This window comes from Lonchura striata, chromosome 3 (genome assembly GCF_050655825.1).
Source record: "Lonchura striata isolate lonStrDom1 chromosome 3, ASM5065582v1, whole genome shotgun sequence".
NCBI classification, from domain to species: Eukaryota; Metazoa; Chordata; class Aves; order Passeriformes; family Estrildidae; genus Lonchura; species Lonchura striata.
In genome coordinates this window covers 75606591-75627278 of record NC_140705.1, presented here as the reverse complement: position 1 = coordinate 75627278, position 20688 = coordinate 75606591, and the positions used below count along the sequence as shown (strand labels likewise).

At 40.9% G+C, this 20688-nt stretch overlaps 1 protein-coding gene across 25 annotated transcripts in view; it reads left to right on the top strand.

Moving 5' to 3' along the window:
- The first annotated feature begins 10664 nt into the window (after positions 1-10664).
- The window catches only part of AFDN (afadin, adherens junction formation factor), a 119387-nt gene continuing 109363 nt past the window's right edge, over positions 10665-20688 (top strand). For 18 of the 25 annotated variants that reach the window (XM_085575496.1, XM_085575495.1, XM_021544189.4 and 15 more), the window contains exon 1: positions 10665-11214. In XM_085575496.1, coding sequence (XP_085431622.1) covers positions 11104-11214 — 111 coding nt within the window. In that variant the 5' untranslated portion in view covers positions 10665-11103. The remainder of the gene's footprint in view (positions 11215-20688) is intronic. The other 7 variants (XM_085575492.1, XM_085575488.1, XM_085575498.1 and 4 more) reach the window with 4 other exon arrangements.

Sequence of the window (20688 nt, the reverse complement as noted above, 5' to 3'; positions counted from 1 at the left end):
CACTTTGCAAAATTCTTGAACCAAAAATGAGCCTCAATTTTGATTTTGCTACAGTCACTAGCAAATCCATTTATATCAGGGGCTAAAGATCATAGTGGCTTTGCTTGAAAAACATCACATCTGTAGAAAGAAGGTGATTATAACATGTTAGGCTGGGTTCTTAACTACTTAATTCAGTTTGGGTCTGGTGTAATTTTATTTTTCCACCAGTGGTGTGGAACCTAGAAAAACCCTTTTAAATCTTCTGTACAGTTAATCCAACAGGCTGCTGTACAGAAATCAGAGCAAGGCTGGGCAGTTGCAGTCATTTAAAAATGTTTCTTAAGGAAAATAATTATATTTAAAAGGAATAATACTTTCTGAAGACTGTTTTTTTCTCTGCTCAGTCTAATGGAGCCCCTTGAGCTCAAGACATTATTGTATATGACAGTATGAAATTGCTATTTTCTTTTAAATCTGTTTCACTTTCTTACCCTTGCTGAAATGCTGAGGGCTGTAACACTGATATATCTGCTTCCCAGGGACAAATGCAAGTAACTAGGACTTCAAAACATTTTGTAAATATCTCTGAAAGCACATCTAATACCCCCACATAATTTTTCTCCTTTTTGAAGTGTATGTGCTGTAGTTTGTTCTGAGACAGAAACCCCCAAACTGGCCATTGAACAATGCTGTGTATCAGAGGAATTTTTAACCATGTCCTCTCTGACCTATACTATTATATTTAATAATAACAATAGAAGAGATATCATATACACACACACACACACACACACATACATATATATATATATATATATATATATATATACACATAGTCTTCAGACCCATTGCAAGCAATCTGGGAATCACTGCAAACAGCCACCACTGCTTTCCTTAAGGATGTTTTAGCATTTCCTCCATAAGCAACCCACCAGATCATCAGGACTGAACTTTAGACCATCCCTGACATACCTTAACACATCACTTCTTGGCCTAAATCTTGACAGGGAAAAAAATAATCCCAACATTATATATATTTATTTCCATAAATATATATATATATATTTCCATATAGAGATTTTTGAGTGATTAGAAGCTTCTTTGCACTTTCAGACTTCAAAGGACAGGTTTTAGGGAATGAAAATAGTTGTATTACTGCAGAGAGAATTTATTTCTCCCTAAGATATTTTACGTTTTTTAAAGAGACATATGGCTAGAAAGAATGCTACTGTGCACATGGAGGAATGTTGCCTTAATATGCACTTCTTAAAATTAATTTGGTAATGCTTTGTACTCTCAAATGAAACAATACAATACTGGAAGTTCAGGAAGAACTTGATACGAGAAGTACAGCCTGATATATGCAGAGTTAACCTTTGTGCCAGGAGGCCCTGGAGATCTCAGTCTGTGCTCCGACTCCTATAGCCAGAAATATAAATTGTTGTTCTGCTGGATGCTAGTATCTTCTTTCTGAAAAGTCAAAATGTGCTTGCAAGTGCAGTGAACAACCTTAGTGCTTACTTCCAAACTAGAAAAAGAGTGTTATGGTGAGAGAGAGGCTTGTCTGTTTAGCTTGTTAAAAAGAAGATAAATTGATGTCTCTTTAAACCAGCAGGTAAGATATGAGTGTCTTAAAAGAGAGAAAATAGAATATACCAAAGGGCTATTCAACAAAACAGAGAAGCGTGACAAGTACTAGAGCCTGGAAGTTGAATTTGGGGACATTGGATACGACACATCTCTCAGTAGCAAGGATGATTAATGGCTGGAACAAACCCCATGAGGTTCTTTATACTCTGTCTCTTACCATCTTGAGTTCAAGCTGTTATGAAAGATGGTATTTCACCAAATATAAGTCACTGAATTATTCTAAAGACCAGCTGAATTAAATTCTACAGTTTGCATTAAACAAACCAGAACAAATCTGCTGCTCATTCTTCCTCATACAGATGAATTTTTCCATTGCTTTCTCTTCACAGTGGCACTTGTGCCACGGTCCATGCCTGCAGCAGAGCATTTTATATTATGTCTCCTTAGCAGATGAAGCTTACTTAGTTCACTGTAAATCAAAAGTTATAGTGAGAAGGAACTCTAATCTTTTCATACTGCCTACTCACAAGACAATGTCAGATTAAGGTCAATAACTGCATGGAAATCCAGTATAGGCTTGGGACTTCAAAACACCCTTACTCACTCTGAACTGCCCATGTCTTAGGATTACTACACTGTCCTAGCTGTAAAATGCTGCTAGCAGCATACTCTAGGCAGCACAGAGGTCTACCAGACCGACCCCTTGGTTCAGCATCATGCTCAGTGAGGTTTGCAGAGCTCCCTGCTGCCACAGCATCCTTGTTAGCAACAGGCAAAGTGGTCAATGCACCCCTGGGAACACACGGCAGTGAGCACAGCATCACAGCATTGATGGGCCCAGAGCAGCTGGTCCCCGTGCCCTGGGCAGGGCTGACCAGGCAGAGCCCCTGGAAAGGAAAACCTACAGCCTGGAAACATGCCCCAGCTTCAGAGCAGTGCCTCCAGATACTGGTGATTTATCACACTAAGCAGTTTACATCCATCTGCTATAACCATGTAAGGTGAAGCAATTTTGCAGCCTTTCTGTTGAATTCCCATATTCAGATAGGTGCTATTGGGAGGCAAAGGACACATTTTTCAAGCCTCGTGGTCTCAATTTGTAAATGAAGACTCAAAGGTGACTTTGATGACTGGGAATTTATGACATTTTGGAAAACAGGTCATTAATCTAGGTGTCTATTTCTGTGCATGTGTTTCTAACTTTAGTCAGAAAGCAAGAAAGTACTATCTTCTCATTTTGAAAGGTAGAAGTAATGTAATTTAGGAGATCCTTCACTTACAGAGCTGTACTCCTCCATAATCTTTCTCAACAGTCACCTTTGAATTTTTTTCTTATTTGATTGGCCTGCAGGGATGCATCTAAATTAACTTCCTTGGGATATATGTCTTGGCAATGGTCAAATCTACTTCAAACTGTGTATGGTTTTTGGTTTTCTTTTTTGTCTGGTAACATCTAAATTCACTTTTACAATGTGAAAACAATGTAGGGACAAATTTTGCACTTAGAAAAACTGCATTTGTGAAAGTTTGTCTGGGAGGTGTTGACCCTGAAGGTGCTTACAAGGTAGAGCATACTGTACTTAGGATTTGCTTAACCAAATAAATTGCACAATGTCTTGCTGGATAACATTAAGGACATTACATATTTCTTAACAGCCTACAAGGGTCACTAAGAGAAAGATGTAGCTGCTGTTGTGTCAGCCTGACTGTACTGGCCAGGAGATGGTCTGATTTTTCCATTCCCTGGTACTGTACAAAATTGCACTCATGGGAGGGAGAGCCAAGGATAAAAAAACGCTGATGATTATTGTACCAGGGTCTGGTAGTACCACTTGCTTTCCAGCAAGCTTTAATATTAATCACATGGTGATGCAACCTTCCCCTGCTGTTTTGAGCTGTGCTAACTGCTACATGTGCACAAAAAATTGGTCCCTGCCTCAAATCAATATGCAAATCCCAGCACATACTGAAACACAGTAACATATAAAGGAATATAATGACCAGTCAGAGAGGGGAAAGATATGGTACACAGGGTAAAAATGTCAGGATTGTGGTTAACATAGCAAACACAGGTCACACCACAGCAAGTGCATTATTCATATGCTAGAACTTGACAAGCTTCACAACTGAATTTAGAAAGGTCTGAAGGAATTTGTGATTTTGGCTGGGTGTCTTCCCACAATAAAGGAGTAGCATGGGATACAGATGAGGGTATCTGACTGAGAAAAAAAAAAGCAATAAAAAAAAGCACAACCTGGTATTAAAGTTTGATCTCACAGAGGAGAGTTAAGGCTCCATTATTTCAAGGTGTAATTATCAAGTATTCCTGTGCTGGTAGATGCAGTTTTGAGCACAGATGTCACAGAGAGCTGTCCAGGAAGTGAAACAAAAAAGAATTTCACCTGTATAAGTTCAAGCACCTGAAAAAGACACACTTTAAAATGTAGCCCAGGTAGCTCTATTTCTGCAATGTAAATCTACTTCCTAATATGCTTCCCATGGCTATTTCCTTCTCTACCCAACTGGGTAGGGCTGAGCTGTGACACCTGTAAATTGAAACCCAGGTCCTTCAGTGAGTTTGAGACATTTGGTTTTACACAGACAGAGACACTGATCTTCATGTAAATGAGATGACCAATACAATTGTGCCATAGCTGATAGAAAAAGAGCATCATTGGCTAAAGCAATGCAGGGCTTGGAGGTGTAGCCTATGCCAAAATCAAAAGAATAAAGCTCTGAGGAAGCTGGGGGATAGCAGAATTAACCTCAAAGGAGGATTCACCTCACTTCTCTGTAGCCTTCTAAAATTATGGTTTAATCATGTCACCAGATATATGTCAATTGCTGTCTACATTACCTATAGAGGAGTCTATACTTACCTTATTGTTGTAAGTTTTAGAAAAATTCAGGTTAGCTAATATAAATCCCACTCCAGGTTTCTACACAGGAGTTCCCTGGTGCTTTCTGTTACTTTCCCATTGTACATACAAACTCCACTTTTATTCTATACTTGTTCAGAATGAAGGCCTCAAAAATGCAGAAGCATTACTATGGAAAACTTGTAGAGGGGAAGATTGACCTCTTTTTTTTTTTTTTTTCTTATATTTCACAGGTTTACATTAATGTTTTCAGTTTCACTTAGGAGCTTTCTGAAGTATTTGTTTTAAGGCTGAAGATCTCCACATACAGAACTCACACATATTGAGTTAAAAGAACCGCAATTGCTGGGCCAAAGAAAATAATATCCATTACATTCTCAGCTCGCTGGATATTTCTACATGAAAATCCTTTTGGTGCTTTTGGACTTGTTCTAAAAAGGTGAAATAAAAACAAAAAAGCCAAGAGCATGCTGACCCAGTTTGCTCCCAAACCAAACTTTTCTAACAAAATCTGCTCAGATGTGTCCAAACGACTTCTGCTAGTAAGTGAAATGTACATAGGAGTTAATAGTCATAGTGTGAGTGTGAAGGAAGATTAAAAATAACGCTCTTTTAATTTTCTATACAATGTATGCTTTGAAAGGTGTTATTTTTTCAGTCAAGTAATTACAGGGTGGAGAGAATGTGAGGCCAATGGCAGGAGGTTAATTACATGACCAAACACCCACTACGTCTTGCTCAAAGATCATTGAAATGATTACACATCATTGTAACAAACAGCTTAGTCTGGAGTAGTGGTTGGAGGTCTACTCTCAGATTAAAAGAAATGCATAACTTCTACCTAAGAATCTTTACTATTTTAAAAAATAATGCTGTATACCACAGAGAGACTAGCTACATTTCCAGAGACAGGAGATGTCAGTTTATTTACACGGTCCACTTGGGAATTTTACATAGACTCCATTTCTTATGGCCAGCCAGTTTCTCATCTTCTTTCACAACACAGCGGTTGGCAATAAAATATTTTAAAGTAGAGATATGTAATTAAAAATAAAAACTATCAGAAAGCTTTTTTTCATACCTGCAGCAGCTCTGAACTTTGCTTTAACTGATTTCATTTTAGATTATATTGGAAAAGGCCAGGAGCTATAAACTGATAATCTGTGTATCAGTCACTAAATTTCTCCTCTATACATCTGCTTTGAAGAAAAAGCACTCCCTGGATGTAAAGAGTTTTCAAAAAACATTCAATATTTATCTGAAAATGAATCCAGCAGATATTGCAGTATTAGGACAACACTGAGCGGTAACCTCTTACTAGGACCCACTCCTCGCTTTCCATGTTCTTCTGATTTCCAGGAGCTGCTCACCTGAGGACAAACACACATCTTGCTGATGAAGTCCATCCGAATGACCATGTACCACAACACACTCAGACTCTGATCCACCTTACTGAACATGGATCACAGCACAGTTCAGCAAAGACAGGACAAAGGCTGTCTGTGCTCTGAACCTACAAATACAGACATGCCTGAGCACCCCATCCAGCAGAGGACCCTGCCTTGAAGCCAGATGCACAAGAAGAGCTTCCAGGCTCTTTCTCTACTGCTAAATGGTCTCCTGAGCCATTTCAGCATCCAGATCCACTCCTTTATGCCCAACTATAAGTTAAGTGGTTAGCAAAGTCTGGCTGTGAAATGGTTAACTCACAGACAACTCCTGAGCATGGACTAGGAAAGAGCAGGCAGTTTGCTTGCAGCCACTCTATTTTAGAGCTAAAACAATTTTAAACTATGGAGGTGGTCAAGCTAGGTCAGCTGGCTGTAGGGCTAGAGAAAGGTCTTTATACTGTCTATTTCATTAGTACAAATATAACTCTAGATGTTTTGATCCAGGAAGTATTTACTAATAAATTACTTTGAAAGATGTATACATTATAAAAATTAAGCATCTTCCTTAAGGGAAATTTCTTGACAGTTTTCATCCATACAGAAACCAAAAAGTAAGATATATTTATTAAGATAGCTGCCATTTTATACAGTTCTGTGCTTCCCCCTAACTAAAACTAGAGTGAGGATAACTGAACTGAAAAACCCAAAGATTTCCAAAACCCAGTTACATAACTTGCCACACTTCCTCTGTTTTCCCCTCTTACTTGTATTTCAAAGAGGTCAAGGTTATTAAATATAGGCTTCTTCCTTAATACACTAATAAGAGCAGGAACGAAGCACATAGTAAAGGTTTTTCATGTAATATGAATTTGCTCACATACCCTGCATATACTACGTTTACCAATTTGGGTATGAAATTGATGGAATTGATGTATACAGTGTGTGCAATTCTTCTAGGTAAGATAATGGTGTATTAAAAACTTTTCCTCTCCCTGATTTATGTGTGCTTATAGTGTCCAAAGCTGCAATCCTTATTCTGGATAATTTATTTTCCTCAGTGGGTGTGTCATTTATGTAAAGACTGCAGTTTGATGACCAAGGTTCATTAATGTTGCTCTAACATAACGTTTTGCACTGCATTAAGCAAAATTACAGCTCTGCTACCTCTGCTCTCAAAACACATGCACGCTTGGGAAGCTATGAGAAGGGTTACTTTAATACTTTTGGTCTTACATATGAATTTATAAGTTTCAGTAGTGTGCTGACTTACACAGCGTGGCACTATACATCAGATGCATGCAACCTTGGAAAATTAATGCTGCATTCTGGCAACCATATGGGCAGCTGGCGAGCAGCCAGGAGACCAACAGAGCATGACCCTACCTTCATGCAAACCTTCCCTATGCAGGAGAACTGTTTGCATGGACTGCACTAGCCCAGCAGCAGGAGTAAAGGGATCCTGTACATGGTTGTTGCCCATAACCATCAGATCCCACAGGGACCAACATATGCCAACATGATTAATGAGAGGAGCTGCACAGACAGCAGACAGACCCTTGTGGTAGGTATTCACATGGGCACATGTGACTCTGTGATGTCCAGGGAATGAAGAGGATTGTCAAGCCCTCCTTGTATATTTATGTTTCTTTTTTATGGTCCTCTCTTCAAGTTGGTGCTCTCAACTGTGACAAAATTTAGTTTGCAAGCTCTACAGGGAAGGGCATTTATCTTATTTGTTCTGTAAAATGCATATTGAGTGCTGAACAAACAATCAGAATAATGGCTTACAGTAGCTTAGTTATCTTTAGCACCTTGAAAAAGAACACTGTTCAGCAAGAAAAGAAATTTTTAAAAATGACCATCACTTGCAAGGAAAGCAGTCTTTGTTTCCCATTCTTTTGCTTCACTTACTCTACTTTTTTTTTATCAGGTGTGTGATCTTCTAAGGACTTAAATCTAACTCTGCCACCAGCTTCAGTGGGAATACCTGCAGGAATGATAGCCTGATTTGGAAACTCCTCAAATAGGATTGTCTTATCACTGTGTAAATGATAAAAATCTCACAAAGAATAGAGAGAAAAATTTAATATAATGGCTTCAAGTAACTTTATGTATTACTTTAAATGGAAGATGCCTTGATGATAGTCAAACACACAATCCTGTTTATAATACATTTTATACATATAATGCTTTCCATTCATAAATAACTCTAATTTTTTTTACAATTGTTCACAGGAATCATGTCACTCTTCAGGCTTTACAGCAGCTGTTTTACTTCCCATTGCAATGGCCCTATGAAAAAAAAAATAGGGACTGCAAATGAAACAGCACATACTTTCCACAGAAAACTAGCCAGTACACTGTAATTTAATGCTTTAGTTCCTTGCACACTTGCTTTTCCAAGGAAATCAGGGCTTATGTTTTATCTTCTACAGTACAGTCTCTGTATGCTGGTCCTGCTGGTTCACTCAGACATCTACATTTTTGTCTACACTAGTACTTTTCTTAAATCCTCATTCTGTACTAAAGATGCTGTCATTTGACTGTTGATGGCAACAACTTGTTAAGCAGGTACAAGCAAGCCTGGTTTCTTCCAGTGCTGCTTCAGCAGTGACCAGCTCATGGCAGAATTAATCATCAGAGAGTTGCTGCTGGTATCTGACCATCAGTAGCATTCCCACTGCTACTGCTACACAGAAACACCTTGTAGTCACTTGGGATTTCTGATAAGTGACATCTAAACATTTTTAGTCTGCTCCAATTCTGCTCCATTTGAAGGATTTGTTTGTACCCAGGCAGGAGTGTAGCTATGGTTTAGAAATGCTGACTAGACACAGTTAAAATAGAAATAAATAAATTCTCAGCCAATTATATCCACCGTGTGGATCTAGCACAGTGGTAATTTCATTCCTGGCGCTCCCTGGCATTTGAAAACCCAGGCATGCCAGCAACAATAAATCATCTACTTTCAGTAGTCAGTTTTCCCAGAGCAACCACCTCTTTTCCTCAGGAAAACCAATTTTATCTATGTAGCTTGTAACAGCAAAACGTCCATCTATGCACACTCTGTACTTAAGTATCCTTTCTAATCCTGAAGCAATACAGCCACTGTTGCTCCTCACCCTGTGAATTGAACCAAACCATTTCACCAATATGCAGACAGAACCAAGCATACAAACCAGCACAACATTCTGCGAATGTCATCTGTGCAGAGCACAGAGATATCTGCCTTGGGTAGTGGGCTAACACATCACAGATGTGATACCTGGTTTCTGGGAGGCATTGTAAAACACCCAATGCTATCTGGTAGCACAGTCTGGATTTGAGGAAAAAAAATTCAGGCTATTTTACCCCTTCCTTTTACATAAGAAGGGCTATGTCTGATTTTTCCGTTTCTCTACACTTTACATCTAAAAGAAATACAGTACAGCTTTAGTATGATGGCAGTACAAGAACCTGAGGTTTTATGTGCCTCCCTCAACTCCCACTAAGTTCTCCAAAGGCTCAGACCGGCTTTCAACACCTTCCAAAGCCTGGGACCCAAGAAATAGAATCCCTTCCGCCCTTGGATATGGCACAGTTACCTATGTAGGGTAAAAGTATAACTGACCTTCACCTGTAAAACTAGAATTTCTGGTAGTTATACAGGTGCTGTACTACTGGATAAAAACAGTAATTTAATTGCTTAATCTAGACAAGGCCTCTGAGGAATCTCCTTCTTTAAATAACCCAGCCAAATCAAAACTTCATCAGCAAAACTCAGTCCTCTGAAGTCCCTCAGCAAAGAGGAACTTGAAATACTTTGCCAGGTATGCTAAGAGGAAACAGTATTTTCCCCTTTTTAACCACTCGAAGAAACCAATAAAGATACGTATTTGGACAACCGAGTTCAAACAGGATTGTTCAAGTACTAAGTTTCAGAGGATGCCCACAAGCACAACAAATACTACTGCTGAACTATCAGGATGCATTACTTCTGCGGGTTAAGAAACAAAGCCAAACCCCCAGAGCTGGACTGAATTCCAACGTCTACACAATGGGCGATGCCTCTTCGGCCAACTGACACGTTTTGTGAGAAACCACAGAAAAACGACGTGTCTAAAATCCATTAAAACGTATCTGATGCTTTAACTTCTTATCAGGTCTATCTCAAGCTGTGGAAATTTCTGTCAATACAGCCTTTTTAGACAATTCCTTTCACGCGGAGCTCCCAAGGCACTCCATAACCATTATCAAACGCAGCAGCGACCGGGGCAGCGGCGGAGCGTCGCTGCCCTGGCCGCGCCGGGAGACGCCGAGGCACCGCGGCGACCCGAGGGCCCCAGGGCGAAGGGGCGGCCTTAACCTGGAGCCACCCCCGGGCCGTGCGCCGTGACCTCCGCCCGCGGGCAGGGAGGGCTGGGCAGCGGCGACATTCCGCCCGCCTTAGCGCGGGGAAGCCACGGCGGGGCCGCGCCGGGACCCGCCCGCAGGCTCTTTGTTCCCGCGGCCGCGGCGGCTCTTTGTTGGTGCCACAGCGCGGCCGCGGGCCCCGCGCTAAGGCGGCGCCCGGGGCTCCCGCCGCTCCTCCCGCGGGGCCTCCTGGCCGGCATCGCTGACCCCGCGCCGGGCGGGGCCTCCCACTGCACCTGGCCGCGCCTCGCCCCGCCCCGGCCACCGCCGGATCCCGACCGCCTCCCGACGCCGGCGGGAGCGGCGGAGCGGGAGGGGAAGGCGGGACGCGGAGGGCACTCTCCGGAGGCGCGCGCCGCCGGGAGGCGACGGCCGCCGGGAGCGCGCGCAGGCGCGCACACGCCCGGGAAGGGGAGGAGGAGGGCGGGCGGGCGGCCGGGCGGGGGCGCGCACGGCCGGTGTGTGAAGGAGAGAGCGAGGGGAGGGCGATCCCGGGGCGGAGAAAGGCGGCGGCAGCGGCGGCTTCGCTCGGCTCAGGGCAAGCGAGCGGACACAGGCGCTGCCGAGCCGGGAGATACGGCGGGCGCTGCCGACTCGGGGCATCCTTCCTCTTCCTCCCCGCCCCCTGCCCGCCCTTCCCCCTTCTCTTTCTCTGCTTCCCCGCTGTCCGCCGAGGCCGATCGCTGTCGGCGGCACGATCCCGGGGCGTTTCCGCGGCGCCCGAACCGGCAGCGGCCGCGGGGAGAGCCGGTCCCTCCCCTGCCCGGCCGGGACTGAGGGACCCCCGCTCCGCCCGGGGCTCGGCCGAGAGGGCCTGGCCCCGGCCCCGGCCCCGGCTCGGCTCCCCGGCGGCGGCGGGCTCGGCGAGGATGTCGGGCGGCGGCGGCAGCCGGGAGGAGGAGCGGCGCAAACTCGCCGACATCATCAACCACTGGAACGCGAACCGGCTGGACCTGTTCGAGATCAGCGACCCCACCGAGGTGAGCGACCCCGGCGAGGGCCTCCCGCCCGGCCGGCCCGGTGCGACGCCGCGCCCGGGCCAGGCCGCGCCCCGCCCGGCCGGAGGCTCGGACACCGGCTGTCCTGCGCCGGCCGCGGTCGGGGCTCCGCTCCTCGGTGGGCAGCCGGGCCCCTCGCCGTGCCCGGGTGAAGGCAGGTTGCAGCGGCCGGGGAGAGGAAGGGAGCGCAGGGCCGGAGCCGTCCCCTCTGTTCCCTCCCGCAGGCACATGCCGGCCTGACCCCGCGGGACAGGCGGCTCCGAGGCAGGGGGGAAACCCGCTGGGAGATGGAGGTGGCGAAAGGGGGCGGGCAAGGGCGAGAATACAGGAGCTGCCCCCGTCCCGAGCCCGACACCGGGTACCTCCGTGGGCTTTTTTTTTTGTTTTTGTCTGTCTGCGACTTTCACAGTACATACACAGGCGGCTGGTGGAGGAGGATTGAGAATCTCGGTGCTGAGCGCTTTTTTTGTTGCTAGCTTGTTTGTTTCTTTAAATATTCGTCTTTGTGCCGAAGGCGCCTCTTACAAAGCAACCTGCCGCTTGTAGTCCGGCGGCTCTCCGGGTTGCTGGTGCAATCTCCGGAGTGGCTTTCCCAGGGCGTGACGGACGGAGCGCCTTGGCTCTCCGAGCCTGCAGGCTGCCAGCCCGCCGCCGAAAGTAAATACCAGGAGCAGGTTCGTAGACCCGAGTTCACATGTTGTACTGGAAAAACACAGCGGGTAATATCTCCCTAATGAAGTGGGTGTTTCTGATGGCTTGGAGAGGCTGGGTTTTGTCCTTTTTTTTAAAAAAAAAAAATGTAATAGTCAAACCACACCCTCCCGCCCCTTGTCATGTTCCTTTTGGCTGGTTCATGCTGCGCGTCTGGTTTGAAAGCGGCGAGGGGGGGCAAGGGGGAGGGCTGGGGACGCAGGTTACAGCCCTGTTTGTGTGTGACAGCGGGCTCCCTGCTTAGAGGGTGGAGGCTGATCATGTGCGTGTTCCCGGGGAAAAGGAGGAAATTCACACTTGCTCTTGGCCTGGCCCTGGTTGTTTATTAACAGAAGCCTCTGAGAAATCACGTTGGCTTGCTCTTGGAGCTGGCTCCTGTTCTGCACCCAGGTACTGACTGCTAGCAGAGCCACGAAAAAGTGTTGAAAGCATTTCTAAGATTAGGAACTACGACACCTTCGGGTATTTTCAGTTCTGCTCATTGCAGACAGTTTCTTGAACACAAAGCTGACGGTTTTTTCTGATTATTCCCTATATCTTCCAAGATTTATTGTAATTAGAGTTCCTTGATTGCATTGCTTAGGTTTTAACAATGTCAGTTACTGTTTCAGAAAAGTGGGCTGAAGCCAGTATCAAGAAGCTTTAAGGATCATGTTTGAGAACACAGCACAGTCTTTTTGGAATTGCAGGTTGACTGCTAACTGCCTGTGGCTGAACTTTTTGTTTTATTGATATGTTTGTCCATTCCCAGTACATTCTAACTCCAGTCTCTCGCCTTTATGTTTATGGTAGACTGTGCTTCTGTGGTTTTGTTAGTAAGTAGTTTAACAAATCATATTTTCTTTAGGTCAGCCATGCATATTTATTATCATAGTTAACTAGAGTTTGCATGAAAGTCACCAGCTTCATTATAAGTTATTATTGAAAGAAAAAATAATTTTACTTGCATTCACTCTGCACTTCTGCAGTTAAGCCTCTGAACCTGTATAGGAGCATACTTGCCACTGTCAGTGATGATATTTCAGTTGAACTACTGCATGTAAAAAATGAAGTGCATGCATAATATCCTTGAATGTATGAGCTCTTTAGCCTACTAGTTCTAAAAATATTTGATAAGACCGCAGGTGCATTTACATCAAACTGGCAGCAGGTAACAATTTTATAGATAAAGTATATTTTCCTTCCAGCTAATTACACTTACGAATGTTCACATTTATTTTCACTCTTACCCTGAGCTGACACAAATTTCGTGATATTTTCAATGTAGATAATGGTATGATTCACATTTGAACTGTTTATCAGCTTAAATGAAAACCCTTTTACTGGACTCCTTGAGAACTGGTAATCCTCTATTGTTGCCCTGTCTTTCCAGGCTCAGCTTGATCATAAGGCACAGCTTGCTTTTTGTAGAGACTGCAGCAAATGTGGCATCTGTGAAGATGCAGTAACCTGGATATGTTTTTTGGCTGTGTGTGCTTGAGCTGAGTCAAACTGAATAATTTTAAAATGTCCAGGCATAGTTGTTGGCCTTCTGGGTTAACTTCGTAGCCCGAACAGCAGACTCTCATCCAGGAGCTGCTGGTTGGATGTATCAGTAGAGTTGGTGCCTTGTAGTGATTCTTCAGGCATTTCATCAGTGAAATTAACCTGGCTTAAGTGACTTGTCTTGTAACTTTCCTATGTAAGAGAGTAGGATTTTGCTGAGGGTATAATCACAGCCGTAATAGTGGAGTTCAGACAGATTTATGTTTTTGGTAAAGCAAAGGAATAGGGTTCTGAGAGTATAGATTATGCAGTGAGAGTGAAAGGAATTCGCGTGTGACTGACTGATGTACCTTGGTACTAGTTTGAAACGTCTAATTCTGTGGTGAGATACAGTTGTTCCAACTCCATTAGATACTCTTCGCTTTTCTGAAGTGTGTAAAATGTGACTTTGTTTTGAAGGTTGGGTGGTATTTTGAAAGTAGTTCAAATGTGTGGGGCTTTTTTCAGAGAAGTGATTTATGAAATTAATCTGTTTGAATTCCTGTTAATATTTTATTGAGTAGATTAGTCCTAAAGGATTAGAGTTCTTGTTTACTTGCCTCTTGTGAGACTTCAGGGACAAATTGTTAAGCTATGTAGGACATTAAGAGCAAAAGCCTTGGATAGGACATTTTGAGTTCTGTTACTAACTTTTTCTTAACTTCTCTTTGACTCTAATACTTAACTAAGTCATTCAGAGCTGCTTTACCCTAGCAAAACAAAAAAGAAAACTTCTGTTGCATGATCAGAGTTGAGTATTCCTCTCTCTGTATCACGTGGAAAGCTGAAAGACTTCTTGGGAGTGAGGATTTCATATCTTCACTTCTTTCACTGAAGTAATTTGTGGACTCATGTTTGAGAGCAAAGTGGTAGTTTTAAATTTATTAGATATTTACATATTTGAACCATTGTTGCTGTTCTGAGAAATCTGTTAATTTGCATTAGTTTACTCTGAAATTTTCAAGTTCTTTTTATTCAGTAAGTAGCTCAGAGAAGCTTTGTGACTTGAGAAACCTACAATTGAAGAAAACCAAAACTCTGCATTTACTAGTGGAGGTTTAAATGATAATGTTTCAGGAATGCTGCTAGGTACAGGCCTTTGCTAAAGATGTCTGTAATACTGGTCATCATTTAAACTTGATTAAGCTTTACTGTCTCTACTTTGTGAGGCAGCTACTCACTTTGGCAAGTATGAAGAAAATACTGTACTCTTTGGGAGAAGGTGGGGTGAATAATTTTTTTTTTTGTAGATAAATTAACAGATTCAAAATGAAGCAGAATGTTAACCCTTTTCTTCATTTTTTTCCCCTTGCCCATGTTCCAAGTATTACCAAGTACTGTGGATGCTTTTTCCTTTTTTTTTTTTTTTTTTTTTTAATATTTTTGGTTGGGCATAGAAACACAGTAAAGAGATTTTGAAAAGACTTAGACCATTTGCAGCAGGAGTTAAAATGGTGGTTTGATCTTGGTTTAAGTCTTGGGTGCTTACAGCACCCAAAGTTTTTAAAAAGGAGTAAGTTCAAATGAATGATTTTGTAATAAGTGCATAGAGTTTTTTTGGGAACTTGTAGATAGGAAATTATTTGCGTTTATACAGTTTAGCTTTTTTAACCTTCTCCTTTAGTAAAAGTGCTAACTGGTTGTTGTAGAGTTGATTGTTATATATTCAATTACTGCACATGGATGTTTTGGGTGAGAGGAAGGAATGGAGGAGTACTGTAGACTATGCATTTATTACTGTTGGAATCCATCTAGTAAGATGCCATATCTGAACTAGGTGTTACAATTATTGTTGATGACAAAATAAAGTTTCATCTTTAATGTATGCTTTCATAGCTGTTATATGAGCGGAAAAGAAGTGTTGTGTTTTTTCCATGCATGGTTTGTGGTCTAGGAATGTGAATTGCATTTAATTGTTTTGAGATGAGCACTTCTTAGAACAAGTGGCATTTTTTTATAACAATTGCCCAAGGGCTGGGGGATTATTGTCAAAAAGATTGATCTGTTGTAGTTTTTGTTTTCTGATGGAGAATGTTTTTCTAGACTAATATACCTCTGTGTCATCAAAAGTAGAAAGGTCTAATCAAAAAGCGTAGACAAATAACATGCTTTTCATTAAAGAATAAATCTTGAGAGTTTGACTTTTAAATGGCCATCATTTAAAAAAAAGGCATTTCAAAAGTCTTCATGGCTATTTGATTATTTTTTGTATGAAAAAACTTACTTAGTCTTAGCAAAAAGGTATTAGAAATAACCTTTCAGAATGTGTGTGGGGCTTTTTTTCTGGGTTGCTTTTTTTTGTTTTTTTTTTAATATTGACTTTCCATGTGCTGAGTTATGTACGTTTGGTCTATTCAGTATGTTTTATATTGTTTTCTTTGGCTTTAAGTACAAGTAACCAGTCTATTAACAGAAAATATTGCACAGTACACTGTATGGCAGGATATTTTAGGACTGATAGAATTTTCATCTTCTTCTGAACTTTTTCGGTTCAGATCTGTTTCTGGTTCATTAGGTGTCACAGGGAAGAATGGTATATGACATAAGCTTACAGATTTTAAATGGTAGTTATGCAAACTTGTTATTCAAATGTAGTTAAAGCAATAAGAAATGGGAATTTTTAGGTTTTAACCTCCCTGCTGTTCATCTGCATGGTTGCTCACCCACAAAAAGATCTCGCCCTTTTAAAAATCTGACTCTGAGGCTTTTTAAAGACCTGTTTTTTAAAATGGGTAATCTATTGTGTTATGGGTTACTAGTAGTGGAAATGCAAGTCTGGAGTGAAGGATAACACCATCTAAATGGTAGAAATACTTGTACTATCTCCACTAGTTGGATTCTATCACTTTCAGTAGTTTAAGCAAGTGCAACTCTTCATACTATATAGACCTCAAAAAGCTGGTAATATATCTGGAAATACTGTCCTTTGAAGTTTGCCAAACCTGTGGTGTGGAAAGCAAACTCTCTTTGCAACAAATGTTTAATATTTAGTCAGTCTGGAAGGGTGATCAGAATCCTGGGGATTGATGCCTATGCTTTTTAGTGAACAGAATGTTTTTCAAATAATTGCTACCACTAAGCAGACACAGTTCAAGAGGAGATAAAAACACTGACGCATTAGTTAGAGGTTCGGGATTACTAATTGCACTTCACTGAGTCTTTTGAGCTCTAGTTCTGCATTAGAATGGTTGGAGAAAAGAAGTCAGGGATGCAGGCCTTCTCATGTGCATCACAAGGAGTATTTGGAGACCAGTTTTCCTTTAACTGAGTCAAAGTGAATAGTCATTATAACTGAAGTCTTAGTGCTCTCTAGAGAGTCCCAATTATAAGTTTGAATTAAGATACTGACCACAGTCTACAGACATCATAAGTAATGAAAATAATTCTAGGAAGATGTTTTAGGCTGTGCTTTTAATATTCCTTATGTAAGTTATTTCTTGAGCTAGTGGCTAATTAGTTCCATACAATTCAGACGTACTGGCTTTAAGAATTCCCTCCTGATGTGTGAATCTGTTCCCTGCCTAAAATGCCATTGACAAGAATTACTTTTCAGCTGAAAAACCTACAGTCCTCTAGATGTGTAAGGGATTTGCTTTGTTTGTGCAAGTGTGTTTTTTCTGTCAAAACCATTTCTCTTTCAGAGAGGTTAAACTAAGATGAATGGAACATACTTTCATGATTTTTGAGGAAAACCTAGCTTTATAATTAATGAAATTCTGCTCTGTGTCTAGATGCTCTTGTCGTTTAAAGGGAGTAGCAAAAGCTAAAACTTAGCTGGAAAGTGATAAAAGTTGAAATGAACTGGTATTTGTGGGAAGGCTGTAGGTGATAAGAAACCACTCTGAGTTAGTCTTAGTGTCAGTATCTGTTGGAGTAGTTGCTTTGTTATAAATGAAGGGAAATAAATGCAAAATTCAGAACATGCATAAAGAAAATGACTCCCTGTTTTGACCAATGGTTCTGATGAAGGTAGAATTGAGAATCCCAGTGTGAATTAGTAAACTAAATGTTGTGATGAATTTAAGAGAAGTCTAATTTAGCAGATGGAGCAGACACTCCATTATGTGTCTGTATTATGTTTCAAAGTGAACTTTATGCTAATGGAAGCCTCTTCTGAGGTGTATTTGAGTAAAGCACTATTTAGGTAATTGTTGATTTTTCAAGACTTTTGGCTAGAAAGAATATTTACATGGAAAATAGATATTGAATGATGCTCATTTCATCTTGTGAAAAGACTAAAGCCTGTTAATTTCTGCTGTTAAGATTGTTAGGTAGGTAAAACAAAGAGATAATTGGTAGTTGTTCTGGATGCATGAATGACTTGGCCCATAATTGTTAAACTTCTTGCAGAGATTCCCCTTTCCCCTCAGGTCTTTAATTGCAAGTAAAAATTACTTCTTTTCTGTAACTGTCCCTGTCTGGAAGCTTGAAAATCTAAGATGAAAACTTGAGTCAATAGATAGAAAACTGTAATAGTTCAGTAGCAGTCAAGTTATCTTCCTGGACTGTATTGTGCCTTATGAGCTTTTGCATAATGAAGATGTATAGCATTGTAACATAACTTTTTTCAGCATAGGGATGAGTTTTCCATATGGTTGGTTGCCTTCAGTCATTGAATTGCAATTCTGCCTTTTTCTGCTGTCTAGTTTGGTTCTCTAGTAAGACTAAAAAAAATCTGCTTTGACATGAAGTCCAGTGTTAATTATTTTTTCAGCCATCACCTGTTTTTCTCATACCTTTTTATTATGCATGACTTCAAAGTTTTCTTGTGTTAGGTACATGTAACTTGCTAAAACCATTTTGTGTAATGCTTCAGGATAATGGTCATCTCCTTCTGTTACAGGCATTGCCCTCAAGGTTGTCAACTAATTGTTATTATATATTTAATTACATTTTCTAGATCTGCCTTCTTCCATTGTGTGCTCCCCTGTTAAGTTAGCTCCTCTTCAGGTCATCTTCTAGTGCAGATACTCTTAGTAGGGAGCCATTCTTCTGATTCTTGCTCATTCTTGTCTCCTATGAAGATGCCCTTTGTCTAGATAGTGCTTGATGCTTTGTGTGGAACAGGGCTCTTTATTGCCCTGGTCTGTCTTGCAGAATTTTGTTGTAGATTACTCATTACTCTGGGACATTTCTTTAGAGTTTCAATCCTGTAAGAACTGGAAAATGTCTTAGGACAAGGGTTATAATCTAGAAGATCACTATAGGGAGTTAGTTTTAAGTGCAAATTTGCACTTAAATATAAACTTTACTTGGTTACATGAATTTGTAATTTGTGTTTGAATTTCATCATATTAATAGAAGAGGCTGTAAAAGTTTGATTGTACTGATGAAATTGTGTACACTCCTGTAAGTTTGTTCATGTCACCTCTTCCACTGGAGAGCAGAAATTACACATCATTAGCTTTGAAAGTTTTAAGTTTTTATTAAGTGATGCTTGGTATATCTTAAGAATAATAATAAATTGATTTCTAATTTTACTTATGTATTACAAGAGTATAAAATAGGTTTAACTTTAAAAAATAAGAGTTACTATAATTATTCTATTCAAGGACATTAGAAAACCAGCTGGTTTGTTACGGGACTGGAAATTGAGTGTATGTTTGGCTACAACTCCTAATGCCAGGTCAACTCTTGGGTAAATATTTTGGAATGGTTTTATGCACTACAGTACTAGTTGCTATAGAGTGATGGCAGACTGAAACAATAGCTGCAGGGTGGGGTTTTTTATTTGATCAGTGTTTTTCTTACTACTTTTATAATTTGCGCTCTCGTATCTAGAACTCAGAAGTTCTAGAACTAGAAGCTCACAAAAACTCACTACTTAGTGATAGGTGATAACTTCCTGATGATGTGCTTTAAGGCTTCCCCTTGGTGAATCGTGTCCCAGGGCATGGCTCAATATCTGGCTCTGCTGTGTAGTAAGAGCACCCTTTATAGTGTGAAAAAGTGAAAAACAATGAGTTGTCTGGCAACAATATTTATTTGGCCGACAAAGTATGTTGCTCAGAGCAGTATCTGTGAACTAAGATTTCAGTGCATAGACTTTTCAAGCATTCCATGATGTGTTTAGTAGAGCTTTCTCATTGTTAGGTGTCTTGATTTGTCAGTCCACACTCTATTTTCTTAGAGGCAAGATACAAAATTTGATGTCAGGGTCATGCTTTAACATACATTTACATTTTGCTTTCGCATATGTTGTATTGCTTACAAAACCCAGTGGAAGATCAGGATCTCACTTCTTAATGAAAATTAGGGACTGTTGGTCCCTAATGAAGATTAGCCTGTGGTTGGGCAGGAGTTCAAAGGACAAAGATACCCTGCCCCAAAGCCTAAAACAAGAAAAGGTCTCATTCCCTTTGCCCTCCAGAAGGTGCTCTACTTTGAGCAGTACATCAGCTTGAAATTTAAAAGGTCCCTTTAAACACTTTGTTATTGTTCTCAATTTTAGTAAAAACAGTTATGCCATGTTCTTAATGTAAAAAATATTGGGACAGTGCTGTCTGTGATAAAGACAGTATCCTCGTGGATGGGAAAATGTCTATGTGGAAACAAACAAAATTGAACCATGCTGTGTTTTAGAAAGCTTTGCATTGCTAACATGGTTTTCATAATATCACTTCTTTTATGTTGAGAAATCTGGTTTGCATTCACCTTCTGTGTACAGTTTGATAATATTTTCTGCATTCGGATTATATCCAAGCATTGCATACTTATTGTAGAATGCTGTGTATTTTATTGGGAAACATGTAAGTTGTTTCCACTTAAAGTGATAGCCTTACTGAACATGGCTGCTACTTACTTTCAGGGTAGACAGAATGAAAGTTTTAAGACTTTTTCAATACTCACTGTACTGTGTTCTGGCTGTTGAAAGATTAGAATAGTTTCTTTTCATATCTGGAAAAGGAAAATAATCTGAAAGTGGTGATGGAAAGACAGTGTTTACTAATGAAAACATTGCTTAATCCTACTAATTGATTTTGAGGGATTTGCCTATTAGGTCTAGAGTTTGCTCTATAGTGAAGAAGGTCAAAACTGGAATTATTTAAGATCACTGCATTTTGTGATCTAATTCTTTCTCTTTCTTCAGCCTTTAAAAAAATAAAAGGCCAAACCACTGTTTCCTTCTTTAAAAATCAGTGAAACGCTCTAGCAAGGCCCTTCTTTGTTTTGTGTGAGATGTATTGTAATACTTTTGATAAAAGTCTCCAGCAATACTGA